The following is a 15,324-nucleotide window of genomic DNA, read 5'->3' as shown; positions in this document are numbered from 1 at the left end:
GCCTCACAGAGCACTGTACATATGTGACACAGACATACATACAAATAAAAATAAAAACTTAAAAAAATTACCTAGTAAAGGGACTCTAGACAGCCTGAGCGCTTCGCCCCATGCCCTCTGCCTTACTGAAAACCCTTAGATCACATTCCTAAAGCTAGCCACCAAAGTCCATTCCATTATTTTGGGCACTTCCTCCTCCTGAGGCTGACTACCAAGATCCAGCTATCAAAGTACTGAAATCCAGCAATCAAAAGCCCCTTTGGCTCATCCAGTTAACTTGTCCAATCAAAATTAAACATCTCAATGCGGGGAGATGTACATCTTTAATCCCAGAGACAGATGGATCTCTGTGAATTCGAGGCCAGACTGTTCTACAGAGTGAGTTCCAGGACAATCAGGGCTTTTACACAGAGAAACCCTGTCTTGGGGGAAAAAAAAAACAAACAAAAAAATTAAAGCACCTCATCTTCTGCCTTTATAAACCACCATTTGGGCCGGGCGGTGGTGGCGCACGCCTTTAATCCCAGCACTTGGGAGGCAGAGGTAGGCGGATTTCTGAGTTCGAGGCCAGTCTGGTCTACAGAGTGAGTTCCAGGACAGCCAGGACTACACAGAGAAACCTTGTCTTGAAAACAAAACAAAAAACAAACAAACAAACAAACAAAAAATATATATATATGTATATATATAAACCACCATTTGCTCATGGGCCCTGTCTGTGTCCTCCCTGTTCAGAGGCAGCCCTTTGTCCTCTGGGACAAATATTCTTCCCTCCTCTCCCTTGTTGTCTCCCTCTTCTCCCTCATCCTCTATTTCTTGTCTTTGCCTATTATTCCCCCCACCCTTTTTCCCTCTAAGGCAAATAAATCTTCTTTGTGCTGAGAATGTTGTTTTGGGGTGCCCTGAGCCAATACAGGTCCCTTTCACCTAGTGCATGTTTAAGTAAATACAGGACCCAGATGTGATGGCTTAGGTTTGTAAGTGACTTGACTGTGGTAAAGTCAAGGCCTGCCTGTACTACAGATTATGTCTGAGGCAATGTTGGAGGCCCTGTCTGAAAAATAAACAACAACAACAAAAATATTTTAAAGAAGTGACATTCAGAGGCTGGAGAGATGGCTCAGTGGTTAGGAGCACCGACTGCTCTTGCAGAGGTCCTGAGTTCAATTCCCAGCAACCACATGGTGGCTCATAACCATCTGTAATGGGATCCAATGCCCTCTTCTGGTGTGTCTGAAGATAGTGACAGTGTACTCATATACATTAAATAAATAAATAAATCTTTAGAAAAAAAGAAGTGACATCCGGAAGGCATACAACAGGGGTTAGTGATTATTGTTGAGAACAGCTATGTAAGCCAGACAGACTAAAGGCTCACACCTTTAGTCCCAAGTACCCAGGAGGCAGAGGCAGGCAGATCTCTGTAAATTCAAAGCCAGCCTAGTCTACATATTGAATTCCAGAACAGTGAACAGCTGGGCTACACAGAAAAACCCTGTCTCGGAAAACAGAAGAAGAAGAAGGAGGAGGAGGAGGAAGAAGAAGAAGAGGAGGAGGAGGAGGAAGAAGAAGAGGAGGAGGAGGAAGAAGAGGAGGAGGAAGAAGAAGAGGAAGAAGAAGAGGAGGAGGAGGAAGAGGAGAAGGAACCACAATCACAATAACAACTACTGAGGCTGAAGTGTTGGCTCAGCAGTTAAAGCACATATTGCTCTTTCAGAGGACCTGGATTCAATTCCCAACACTTACATGGTGGCTCACAACTATCATTAACTCCAGTTCCAGGGGATCTGACCTCCAAGGCAAGCTCATGGTACACAGACATATGTGTAGACAAAACCACCAGTCCACATAGTAAAGATGGTATCTGCTAAACACTCACCAAGAACCCACACTCCCTTCTTCATCTAACTATTATTGTTCAGAACTGTCTGGGGGGAGTTACTTCTGCACTTGGTTATTGGCACGTTCTACCTTTCTATCTTAGGTTTTAGAAGGAAACAAATTCTAATCCTGGGGGCTCCTTATCCTAGTCACTGAAGAGTGAGCAAAGTTTACTATTAACAGAACACAGAGAAGGAAGACTGGATTGCTAGGAGGAAGACTTCATGGATACTCAAGAACCTGACCTGACTCTGGCAAGATGAGTAAGAGCTGTCTAGGTCGAGAGAGGCAGCGTGCAGAGGCAGCTTCAAGGCCGAGGAACAAAGGGTCAGAGGGATGACAGTTCCTGCTGAGTAATTCTTAGTGGCTGTAGCCAGGACAAAGAATGCTTCAAGTGGTGGAAACAGCAGGAGAGGCTGGGAAAACTGGTCAGGACTAGGTGATTAGGGACCACTGAAAACCATTTGTATTGTGTTAGTGAGCTAGAGAGATGGCTCAGTGGTTAAGAGGCACTTACTACCTAAGTCCAGTTCCCAGCACTTACATCAGCCAGCTCAAGATTGCTTATAACTCTAGCCCACAGGATCTATAACCCTCTTCTGATCTCCACAGAGAGCTGTGTACATACCACACATTAATTTTAAAAAAAAATCTATTTTTTCCTGGTTTTTGGAGACAAGATCTCTCTATGTACTCCTGGCTGTCTTGGAGCTCTCTGTGTAGACCAGGTTGGCCTCAAACTCATGGAGATCTGCCTGCCTTTGCCTGGGAATGCTCAGATTAAAGGCATGCACCACCACACCTGGCTTAATTAAAAAAAAACAAAAAACAAAACAAAAAAAAAACAATTGTTTTAAAGCACTCATGGCAGTAGTCAAGAACACTTACTGTTCTTGCAGAGGACCCAAGTTTAGTTCCCAGCACCTGCACAGAGTGCACAACCATATAACTGCAGGGAATCTGGTGTCTTCTTTTATCCTCTGCAGGCACAAGGCACACACACAGTGCACATACATATAGGCAGGCAAAGCACAGACATAAAAACAAATAAATCAAAAAGGTATTGGTAGTTGGGGCTTAGGCGTATAGCTCAGCAGTAAAGAGCATGCTTAGCATGTGCAAAGCTCTAGGGTCACCAGTCCCTTGAGGAGATTTGTTTATGTTAAAGGTAAAGACTTGGTCAGGGGTTCACCTACATACATATGCCCATGGGTGCCAAGATTATTACTGGGTCCTTCAGGAAGGCTCCATGTAGTCAGACTCTGTTCATCTCTGCCCTCAAGGTCCCCACAGTTTCCTCGGGGTAACAGAACAGTCGTACATATAATCAACAAAACACATACTGGGAAAATTACAGACAGGCTTTACTGGGAAATGACAAATCAAAGATGTAGTCCTGATTAGGGAAAGGGTTCAGGTGAATCAGGGTTTTCAGAGAAGTTACCCTAAAGCATCCAGACAGGAAAAGATGGCAGCCTTAGGGAGGAAGGACCCAGAAATAGACCTGAGCAAGCTGGCAGAAACACGTGGCTCACCTGAGTTCCATGTTTTCAAACTGTCTCAAGGCAGAAGCTGAGTTTCACCAAAGAGCCCAGTGTACCTTGGTATCCTACTGGTGACTGTCCTGACTGTCATGATTATCCTGTCAAAAACACCAGTGAGGTCTTTGCAAATGCCCACTGCCAGCAGAATGACAATCTTCATGAGGCAATAAGGAAATCAGGTTCAACTCCACATAGTTAGCTGGTGCTGGTTCAAACTTTGAAAGTCTGACACCAAGCAGTTTATTTTAGACTAAACATGCCTAAATGCACAATTTTGGGAAAAAGTTTCCTGGTAACAATTATCTTAATCCCATGTGCACAATGAAGCTTCAGGTACGACTACACTGAAACACTTTTCTTTTTTTTTTTTTTTTTTTTTGTTTTTTCGAGACAGGGTTTCTCTGTGTAGTCCTGGCTGTCCTGGAACTCACTCTGTAGACCAGGCTGGCCTCGAACTCAGAAATCCGCCTGCCTCTGCCTCCCAAGTGCTGGGATTAAAGGCGTGCGCCACCACTGCCCGGCAACTGGAACACTTTTACAAAGTACACATGACCTCTTCCATAAAAATGGGTTTGTTAGCGTAAGGGCCTAGGGGAGGATCTCAAGTGTTTCTGTCACACAGAGAGCACAGAAGTCACCAAGCTATAATGCACATGTGACATCTATCCTAAGGATGGGTTCTATTGACTAAGAAACAAAACCAAAGATAAAGGTCTAGGGAGGGAGAATCTGGGGGAGTCTTGGGGATTTGGTTGTACCCTGGCCCTACAGACTGCATGGATCACCAGGCTACTAACTACATCTACTCCCAGCCTTCTGTGTGGAAAATAGGTATAGCTCTGGGGCCCTGAGGAACAGGACTTCATGTTTAACAGTCCTGGTTTCCCTACTGCTTACCTGTGGGCACAAGGACCTCGTGTCTCCTACAGCACCTGTTAGCTGACTACAATGTTGTCCCACTCTCAGATACTCAGAGCTGAAGCAAGAGGCTAGCATAAACTTGAGTTTGACCAGCCTAGACAACACAGTGAGACACCACTGTAAGAAACGAACAGCTTTGAGCAGAGTGTAGATCAATGGTGGAGCACTTGCTTTTAGTATCCACAGGTTCTGGGTTTGAACCTTCACTTCTGCAAAAAAGAAAAAAATTACCAAGGACTTACAAGTTAAACAGACAAATCCCTCCATTCAATAAAGTGATATTGTAAGAGACAAGAAGCAAACAAATGTTCACTCTATCAAGTAGAGAGAAACCAGGTGAACTGGTGTATACCATCACATAGAAGGCTGAGGCTGAGAGATGGCCACGTGTTGAGACCATCCTGGGCTAGACAGCAAGCATCAAGCCAGCTAGTACTATATAACAGGACTGTATCTCAGGGAAGCTGGAAAAGGGCTGCTGAGATAGCTCATTAGGTCAAGATGTTTGCTCCCAAGCCCAATGCCCTGAGTTCTATCCCGTGGACCCACATGGTGGAAGGAGAGAGCTGACTCCCACAGTTAGTCCTCTACTTTCCACAGGCTGAACGGATCACACAAATAAGTAAATGTAACGTAAAACAATGTTCAAGGGGCTGGAGAGATGGCTCAGCAGTTAAGAACACTGACTGCTCTTCCAGAGGGCCTAAGTTCAATTCTCAGCAACCACATGGTGGCTAACAACCGTCTGTAATGGGGTCTGATGCCCAATTCTGATGTGTCTAAAGACAATGAATGTGTCCTCACAGACATAAAAAGAATTCAAGCTGGGGGCAGAAGCCCACAGCATGGAACAGTAAGTGTGAGTGTTGACAGTGCGCTGCCTGCCAGTCCCAAGATTGTGTAGTGTCGCGCAGTTAGGCTAGCCTTTCCTTCCTTTTGTGAAAACAGTGTATGAGTCAGGGTTCTCCCACGAATAAGAGCCAATGGCAGAGGGAAGGGGACTGGTAGACTGACTTTTAAAGAATTGGCACAGCAATCATGAAACCAGCCAAGTCTGAAGCCTGAAGGGTGGGTCAGCAGGCCGAGGCCCAGGAAAGTTCCAGTATTTCAGTTCAAGTACAGAGGCTGTGTTGCTGCTCAGCCCCCTCCCACTAAGGGACAGCCTAGCCTACTAGTTCTAAGGAGCTGACCTTCAGCTGACCTTCAGCTGTTCAGATGAAGCTTATCCACAACATGACAGCATTCTGCTTTACTCAAAAATCTACCAATCTAATTGGTTTTTCAACCTGGGGTTGAACCCAGGATTTCTTGTATGCTAGGTAAGTGTCCTCCACTGAACTACACCCTGGCCTCCTTCACTTTTTCCTTTCTCTATTTTCGTGTGTGTGTGTGTGTGTGTGTGTGTGTGTGTGTGTGTGTGTTGTATATGTGTAAATGCATGGGGTTTTGTTGTTGTTGGTAGTGTGTGTGTGTATGGTGCACATGTATAAGTGCATGGTTTTGGTGGTGGTGGTGCTGGTGGTGGTGAGTGTGTATGTGAGTGTGTGTGTATGTAGATGGTGATGCCAGGACACTCATACTTGATCGCTCTTCCAACATATTCCTTGAGGCAGCATCACTTGTTCAAACCCAGAGATTGCTTACTCACTCACATGGTGAGTCTTGCCATCCAGATTGCTCTAGGAATCTCCTGTCTCCATCCACTAAGCCTGAAATCACAGATAGGCTACCACACCCATCTGGCATTCTCTGTGGATTCTGAGAGTCTAAACCCAACTTTTCACCCTGAGTACAGTACTTCAGCCACTGAGCCATCACGAAGCCATCTCTCCAGCACCCTGCCCCCCCAAGATAAATTAATCTAATCTAAAATATATTTCCAGAGTTTGGTTTGTAACGCAGTGTTAAAAGTACTTGCCTATCATGGTGAGACCTTAATACCTGCCCTGCCCCAAAAGGTGTCATCATCATATAAAAAACAAACATTTCTCAGCTGGACCTGGTAGTGCAGCCCAATCCCAGAACTCAAGAGGCAGAGGCAGCCAGATCTCTGAGTTTGAGGCCAGCCTGGTCTACAGAGTTCCAGGACATCCAGGGCTACACAGAGAAACCCTGTCTAGAAAAACAAAAGGAAGATAAAAAGGAAAGAGAAGAATACAAACAAATGTTTCTTAAATATAAGACTTTCCACAAATTTAGATTTAATTAAAACCTTTATCCCTCTAATCTAAGGTAACTATTATCTGACTCATTTTACAGGTCAAGGAGTCTAAAGTGTGGAGAAGGCACTCAATCTGCCCTGTCACTCAATCTGCCCTGTCACTCAGTCTGCCCCTGTCACTCAGTCTGCCCCTGTCACTCAGTCTGCCTCTTTTACTCACCTGCTCAGTGTCAGAGTTCAAACTACACCTCAGAGTTGCCTAATTCAAGATGCATCTCTTAACCCTAGGATGTAGCTCATTGGATAGACCTCATGCTACTGTGCAGGAAACCCTGGATTCCACACCCAGGCCCAAATAATGTTATTCCTGGTGGTTCACACCTGCAATCCCAATACTGGAAAGATGAAGGTAGGAGGGTCAGAAACTGGTCATCCTTGACAACACAAGGAATTCAAGGCTAGCCTGGAATATATGAGACTTTGTATCAAAAAGCAACCTGGGCTGGGAAAAGTGGGACAGCTCAGGTTGAGAGCACTTACTGCTCTTGCAGAGGACCTGGTTAGGTTCCCAGCACCATAAGGTAGTTCACAACAATTTGTAACTCCAGTTCCAGAGGATTCAATGTCCCTTTATGACCCCTGCAAGCACCAGGCACAGAGATGGAGTACATAAAAACACAGAGGCAAACACTTGTACAAATTAACAGCAATAACAAACCTAGGAAGCATCTCTTCCCCACTGTCTCACAGTGTCTGCAAACCTAAAGTTGGCTGGGAGCACCGTCTAGAGACAGGGCTGGAAGGGGTGGATCCCTGCACCTTAGCCTACTAGCCTCAACCCTTATGCAGTCTCCTTATGCAGACACATGCACACACCCAAGCCCCAGAAATCCTTTGAAAGTGCTTGGGGTCAGTGCTCAGGGCAACTCCTACCTAGACACAGAGAATGCAGCTCTTCTCTATAGGGACTGGGACAGTGGTTTTGTTCTCCAGTTCCCCTTAAATATGCACCGGAGCCTCTGCCTCTTGCTCTGGAGGACCCCTCTGCTTTTCTTTCCCAGCTTTCTCGGGGTGTGAGAAGTTCTCTGGGAACCTCGAGATTCCTGCCTCACAGTCAGGAAAGCCATTTGGCTTAGGCTTCATTGCTTCCCGGGGACCTCCGATTGAAAGTTTCTGCTGTTGTCTCCCAGTGTAGCTAGAGTCAGATACTCTAGTAAAACAGAAGGAAGGAATTTGCCATGAAATTGATTGAACTTTTACTTCTGAGTTTTCAAATATATAAAACACAGAATAGCCCAGCAAATCTGGTGTGTCCATTACCTTGAAGAGATAAAATAGGACCTTAGTTTATCATCGGAATTTCTATGAGTCCTATAGAGATTGTGTGGCTAGCACACCTGTTACACCATGTTAACTGCTCATGTTGGGCTGAGGAGATGGATCATTGGAGAAAGGGCTGGGTGAGGACAGTTGTTCATATCCCAAAATCCAGGTGGGCACGGCAGCTTCCTGTAGTTCCAGCACCCAGGAGACACAGACAGGGGAATTCCCGGGACACGCTGGCTACCCTGACTTACCTACCGGAGTCTGTGAACTCCATATTCAGTGACTCTACCTCATAAATAAGGAGAGGCTGAGGAAGACACTAAACTTCAACTCTGGGCCTCCAACTTTGCATGCCTACGTGTGCATACCACCCATCCGATACTGTGAATATGCACACTTGCATGTATACCACACATACTCTACATGTGCAAGAAAAATATTAATTTAAGTAGACACATGCCTGTTTTTTTCTGAGTGTAGCTGTAACCTCTATAGATATAGGGACCTGGATCTCTCTCCAGTTGGCAAAGGATCTGAATCCCAGGGTGGAGCTGCTGAGACCTGTGGGGCCAGGAGTCCTACCCTCATAGGCCTAGTGCTGAAGAGGCTAGCTGGGCGTGGCTGCCCCTTGGAGCCTGAGGGAACTCTTTGAAGTCTTCACTACCAGTAGCTGGCCTAAAGCTGTTTGCTGTAGCTATTTGAGAAGGCCTAACTCTATAGCCAATTAGGGGCTTCTCTCTCTGCCTCTGCAGGAACTCAACCAAGTAGCATTTATGGTACAGCTGATATATATACAGCTGGCTCTCAGCCCTGGAAGGGGTGGATTGAGGAGCCAGATCCTGGCTCTGCCCCTTGAGCCCCCAGGAACTTCCATTTCCCTGGAAGGGAAGCAGAGAAATGTACCTAAAGGGGACAATTAAATGCCTGGGCTGTCTGCATTAGGGCTCTGACCATTGTTTGCTTAGGAGGTAGCACTATTTGTAACCTAAGTCAAGGACTGTAGACTTCCAGCAGTCCCCAGGCAGGGCTTCAAACTTCCTATTACCAGGGTTCCCACAGAGCCCACCACCCAATGACTTCACAATGGGTTTCAGTGTATCCTTTTCACAGAACCCTGTCTTTTGTGCCTCTGTCTCTGTGTCTCTCAGCATCTCTGTCTCTATGGGTCTCTGGCCATTTCTTGTTTCCCAACATCCTTCCCGAGACCCTGGGGAGCAGAGCTGTGGAGGCAGGAGCAGTGGGAACAGGACAGTGTCCGGTTCTCACCAAGGACAATAAGGGCCGGAAAGGGCTGGAGCCAAGGCCTGGCGCAGACTAGCCCTCCCGCCTGCCCTGGGCGCCCCCAGGTCCCGCCCTGTCCCATTGGTATGCCCTAAATGCCAGGCGCTCTTCATGCTAGTGCCTGTCCTGGGGAGGGAGGCCAACCCAGCCTACTTGCTTCAGTCTCAGTGTCCCTCTGCCTTCTAGAAGGGTGGTGTCACCTTTGACTCCAAGGAGCATGTCAGGTCAGGGGCCAGAAGCCTCCGGTCAGACTACATTGACTCCGCCCACGTATTATTTACTCCTGTTTCCGGAGTTGGAGGCGGTTGCCTGCGGGTGTCGCTGCCACGTGTGAGTGAACAGGAGGAAACATCTGGCTCCCTCTGTTCACCAGAGGGATGCCCCTCTCTCTCATAGGTCTACTGCCACCCGGGTGGAGCAGTCCCAGGAACCCCAAGTTCCTTTGCCCCTTTCACCTTCAGGTCTTGGAAGCCACCATGTCCGCAGGCCCCTTTACCTAGTGATGGTGATTAGAGGCTGTGATATCTCATCCAGGGTTAATTGGCAGGTCAGGTGTGTATAGCCTACAACTAGACACCACAGATAGGCTGAGTATAAAGCTGCTATTGGCGCCGACCTGCCTGGTAAATCCACCCATTCCTGAGGAATGGGTCATTATTCCTGAGGCAAATATTTCCCCTGGTCCTACACAGTAGGTGGTGGCAGGTGCATAGATCCCTTAACTGTGCTAGGTTACCTCTTCTCTCATCTTCCCCTCACGGAGCCTTGGAAGTGATGTTATCTGCCTGGCTCCACCCAAGCCAGCCTTCTGAAAGCCTCTGACACTCAGGAGGTTTATCCTAGGGCTACATGTGTCCTACCCAATGCTTCCACTCCAGGCAAGGAGAAAGTCATGGTCTGACTGCAACATCTAGAACCAATCACCTTTCCATAGACCCAGGACCTATTTTGGACCTCACTCCCCTTCACACTTCAACCTCACCAGATGAGCCTGGAACTGCCATGCTTAGAAAGACTGCGACCTCTACTGAAAATTCTGCCCAACTCCAAGCCCAAGAATAGGAAGTGACGCTTTTACCCTTTCAGTAAAGTGTCTGGCCCCTTGGGTTCCCTAGATTGGCTTCCAACGAACCAGAGCACCGCCTAGTCCTTTAGGACCAATCCGCAGGGTGAGGGTGGCCTGACTGTTCAGGATAGACGAGCCCATAGCGCCCCCTGCAGGCACTTTATCCACACTGTGCGGTTCTCCTTCCTCGGCTGGGGAAAGAGGGATTGATTGATTGGGCAGTGTAGCCTCTAATCCTTGACCAGAGCACCTTAAGACTCTTTGCTTCTTCTTTACTGAGCCTTATTACCCAAACGTTAGGTGACTCTAAATGTGTAGGAGTTTGCTCTACAAGGGTTGACGGATAAGTTTTTCATTCAACCAACCTACTTCCCACTACCAGGCACTGAGTATACAAGTGACCAAAATGGGTGGTCCCTAAAGCTTGCAACATCCACCGGGAGAGGGGGGACCTTGGTGCTCTATAGGACAAGCACACCGGACAAAACTGATTCTCATGACAGTACAGAGCAGGATCTGGGGTCTCTTGCCTCATTTCCATCAAAACTGGCTGAGGCTGTGGCCTGGCTGTTCTTTGATCTACTCTGAATCAGCTTATGGATTTCCTAACATCTTGAATTCAAGATAAAGGGGGGGGGAGCAAAACTGCCAGAGCCAAGAGGCGAGAGCTGGTGATTAACCCAGGATCCTTACACTCGGAGGCAAGGCTCTTTTGCTCACTGTAAGGACAAAGGTTCATTCCTCAAGACAGGAAGCTGGAGTAACAGACTAACAGCCCCATGCAGAACCACACAGACTAGGAGTTAAGGATCCACCTCCATTGCAAGATCTTTGCTGGTTTTAAAAAAAGGACACCTGCCACCCTCCTGTAGCACTTGTACAATGTGCACCCCCAAACACGCGTATACACACACATACCAGTTAATAAATAACAATAATTTAAAACAGCTACTCTGGTTCTGAGAGACAGACTCTCCTGTATTACATACTCTTTAACCTCTCTCCCCATAAGTTAAGACCCCCGATCATTTTTGCATTCTTCTTCCACAATGACTGTCTTGTAAGCGGAGGACGCTGCAGGGCCTGCCCAGGTCAGGCCCTGGCCAATGACGTCTACAATAGTAGCTCACAAACACAGCTACAAAGAAGCAACTTTATTACTCATTCCAAGCTAGTTTCTCTTCTTGCCCTTGCCAGTGACTTTGGCTGGTGTGAGGACTGGAGCTGTTGCCTGGTACAGGGTGGACGATATCTTGTTGATGTAGTACAGACCAACCATGGAGAAGATGAAGCTAGGGGGTGAGAATAAGTCATTATACCCACAGGCATGTTGCTACTAGAGTAGACACCAGCTTCAGGTAAAGAATTCCGATTTAGGCTTAGGAAATTAAGGACAAGACAATGGGAAAACAGAGGAGGCATACAGTGTGGGAAGGGAAGGCACCGGCAAGACCATAGGAGGATCTAGTCACACAAGACACGGAGTCATTGTATCTATCGCTTGCCCAGCTGTCAGATACGTACCAAGTAGTGACACAGACTCGGTGGATGAGGCCTGATGCAAAGAGTGCCAACAGCAAGCAGAGGAGAACTGTGGAGGAGAACAGGGAGTGTCAGGGGTGTTCAAAAGAGAAACGGAAAGTAGGAAAGTAGGTTCTAGACTTAGAACCCTGTGAGGAACCTTTGTGAAAACGCATGTCAAAACAAAACAAAACAAAACAAAACAAAACACCGTATGCCCTGCCAGGCATGGAGACACACACCTTTAACCCTAACACTAGAGGTGGAGGCAGGCAGATCTCTGTGAGTTGGAGGCCAGCCTCCTCTACACAGAGAGTTCTAGGACAGCCAGGACTACAGAAAGAAACCCTGTCTAGAAAAACAGCAACACAAAATAAGTATGTCTTGATAAAAGCAGAGACATCGCTGGGCAGTGGTGGCGCACGCCTTTAATCCCAGCACTTGGGAGGCAGAGGCAGGCAGATTTCTGAGTTCGAGGCCAGCCTGGTCTACAGAGTGAGTTCCAGGACAGCCAGGGCTACACAGAAAAACCCTGTCTCGAAAAAAACAAAAAAACAAAAAACAAACCAAAAAAAAAAAAGCAGGGACGTCAAATGCCATAACACTTGTTCAGGACACGAAGGGATGATAGGAATGACATTTTGTTTTATTAGCTTGGCTCCACATCTCATTTAACTTCCTGGCCTCCCCACCCCCACACATACACAAAAGAAAGCTGAAAGCAGTGATGTATGCCTATACAGTCAGTTAGTCTGGATCGGCTATTCCGGGTTAGTCACAATGGGAAGGATCACTTAAGCCCAGAAATCCAAGGGAAGGCCAGCCTGGGCAATACAGTGAGATCCTGCCTCAAAAGTAAATAAATTAATTAATTAAAAAAGAATGTTAGAGCTGGAGAGATGGTTCAGTGGTTAAGAGCACTGACTGCTATTCTAGAGGTTCTGAGTTCAATTCCCAGCAACCACATGGTGGCTCACAACCATCTGTAATGGGATCTGATGCCCTCTTCTGGTGTGTCTGAAGACAACAACAGTGTACTCATATACATTAAATAAATAAATATTAAAAAAAGAGAAACATAAATAAAATGTTCTAGAAGAACAGAGAGCAGGCTTGTCCCATTATTTAGGAAAGAAGGTTACGGCCTCTCTAACAGGATAGGACATAGGTGAGAGGACAGAAGGGGCAAAGTGGTCTACTTGGAACCAGAAGGGAAGGCAAAGAGGATTTTTTCCCCCTTCAAGACAGGGTTTCTCTGTGTAGCCCTGGCTGTCCTGGAACTCACTCTGTAGACCAGGCTGGCCTCGAACTCACAGAGACCTGCCTCCCTCTGCCTCTGCATGGAGTAATGGAAATAAAAGCTCATGCCATCACTGTCTGGTTGGAAGACAAAGATTTTTGTCTTCCAACATTTTTTTTCCAGAGTATTAACAAATACGGTGGACAAAGTGAAAGAGACAGAAGCCCTGGGCATGTCAGGTGGAAGCTCTGGAAGCCTGCAACAGGGCTATGAAGACATCGTTTTGGAGGAGAGCAAGGAAATGGAGCCACAATGGCGGGCTCTGGTGTTACTGGGCCAGTGTCTCACAGGGCTACAGCTGCTTGCGTTTCCGAGCATGTGGCTTTCCAAGTGGTTGGTCCTGATGCAGACTCTCCTTTATGAACTTCTCCATCAGATGTCTACACGAACCAGCTAACAAGGATTGCCACATACAAAACTGATCTGTCAGGGCTGGGGAGAGAGCTTGCCTAGCATGCTCAAACCTGGGCTCAATACCTTATAAACTATACAAGGTAGTGCTAATCTCAGGACTTGGGAAGTGGAGGCAGGAGGATCAGTGGTTCAAGCGTTTAAAGTCATCCTCAGCTACACAGGAAGTCCAAGGCCATCATGGGCTACAGAAGGGAGAAGAGGAAAGGGAAGGAGAAACAAAGGGAGGCAGAGAGAGGGAGAGGGCTCTAATTACTCTCTATCCTCAGTCTGTCAGGGGTCCCGCTATTGGTAACATCTCAGTAAACATAGATTTCACAATCTCCTCATGCAGAACTCAACAGTGCCGCCTCAGTATCACATCAGAAGCCCTCGGTGGACTTGGTCTTGCTTTCTTTTCTCAAAGGGACAAAGAACACCTTCCCAAGGATGCCTATCGGACGTCAGCCCAAACTTGACTGTTCGCTTGGAACCCTTTCTGGGAGCGGACCAAGTTTTCCTTTCTTTCTTTTCCTCTCCCTCCCCTCCTTTTTGTGTCTCCTTTTTGTGCTTCTCTTTCAGCTCCGATAAAATGCTTAATCTAAAAGCATCTTCTGTCTTCAAGATAGTTTTAAGCAAATGTATTTCTCCTTTATCATCTAAATGCCGGGAAATTCAGCATCATGTTTGGGGAAGGTTTCAAAAAAAAAAGAGTCCAATCAACTACTGAGTTTCACTTACTCTCAGGGAAGATTTTTGCTTGGAAGCCTTTACCAAAGACCAAATTCTCCAAATTATTGAAGGCCTGAGTTGACGGAATTAAGGAGAAACTCATGCAACAAGACATTGGGATGTAGAGGAAATGCAAAGCCCGTGCCAGCCACCCACGCCCATCTTCTGTCCATACACCACCACCTCCCCTTCCAGCGCGTGAAAGATACAGTCAGGGAGAAGACGAAAAGGCCGGAGCCCAGCAGGCCCCCCTGAATGGTGAGCCACTCGGTGGAGGCCAGCTGGCGGCTGTATATCTGCATGCCAGCGAAGAGCAGCAGGGACAGGAGGGAGGACAGCGCCAAGGAGGTTCCGGTACCGACTACTGGAGATGAGAAAAAGAGTCAGGCTAAGATTCACTCCGGAGCTCAGCCCGCCAACCACTTTCAAGTGACCCACCCGCCACCCCACGGCGACCTCCAGGAACCACCCGGCCCGCACATCCAAGTTCCCGCCTGTCCGGAGGAAATGCTAGTTCCCTGGAAAACCAGGACACGTCAGCTTTACCGAGGCTACCGGGAAAAGAGGGCCACCCCAACGCCCACCCCCGCTAGAGCAGCCCGGGCATCCCGCCGGTGCGGTTTACCCATCACGCCCCCGTCCGTGGGTCCAATCCGTGGCTCTGGAGAAAGAGGGGAGCCAAAGCCGGCGCGGTTGTCTGTACGCAAGCGTCGGGGCCAACGTGGACTTGCTTTCCTTCTTCCTCTACGCGCCTTGGATGCAGCGCCCTCTTGCGGCAAGGAGGAAATAATGCTTCGAAGAGCATTCTAGGCCACCGCCCTGCTTGGTCTCCAGCCTTCTGTAGCCAGGGCATCTGCTGCCTCTCTGGACAAGCTGCACTCACGTCTTTCAGTCATGATCCCATGGCCTAGAGTCACCTGTGTCTTCATTGCTATTTATGTCATTTATTATTTATGCAACTTCCTCAGACCTCCCTGCCCCACTCTGATTGCCTTAACATCTCCCGAGGATATGTGCCACCCAAGATGTAGCGCTCTCCACTTGGAGTTCTTCCTCAGAAAGCAGCTTCTTGCTTTATGTGAGTAGTATGACTAGGAATCGATGCAAAGTTCTAATAGAAGGAGTGGTTCCTACCTCAAATACCCTTCCATGTTACCCACCCCCTAGACCGCCTTTGGAGAACCACGTGGGAAGAACTATT

At 47.5% G+C, this 15,324-nt stretch overlaps 1 protein-coding gene across 2 annotated transcripts; it reads right to left on the bottom strand.

Annotated features, from left to right (window-relative positions):
- Positions 1-11,319: 11,319 nt before the first annotated feature.
- Krtcap2 (keratinocyte associated protein 2) lies at positions 11,320-15,254 on the bottom strand. Of its 2 annotated transcripts, none has more exons than XM_034500150.2 (5): positions 14,749-15,254; positions 14,333-14,484; positions 14,133-14,196; positions 11,705-11,771; positions 11,320-11,472 (listed from the first exon to the last, which is right to left on the bottom strand). In XM_034500150.2, the coding sequence occupies exons 1-5, from the start codon at positions 14,750-14,752 to the stop codon at positions 11,352-11,354; spliced, it is 408 nt and encodes a 135-aa protein (XP_034356041.1). In that variant the 5' UTR covers positions 14,753-15,254; the 3' UTR covers positions 11,320-11,351. The 2 variants fall into 2 exon arrangements, with proteins under 2 accessions (XP_034356041.1, XP_034356040.1); XM_034500149.2 differs by having other exon boundaries at positions 14,333-14,487; positions 14,749-14,911.
- Positions 15,255-15,324: the final 70 nt, after the last annotated feature.

This window comes from Arvicanthis niloticus, chromosome 4 (genome assembly GCF_011762505.2).
Source record: "Arvicanthis niloticus isolate mArvNil1 chromosome 4, mArvNil1.pat.X, whole genome shotgun sequence".
In the NCBI taxonomy this organism is placed as follows: domain Eukaryota; kingdom Metazoa; phylum Chordata; class Mammalia; order Rodentia; family Muridae; genus Arvicanthis; species Arvicanthis niloticus.
The sequence above is the reverse complement of the archived record's forward strand: the minus strand, read 5'-3'. Positions and strand labels throughout refer to the sequence as shown.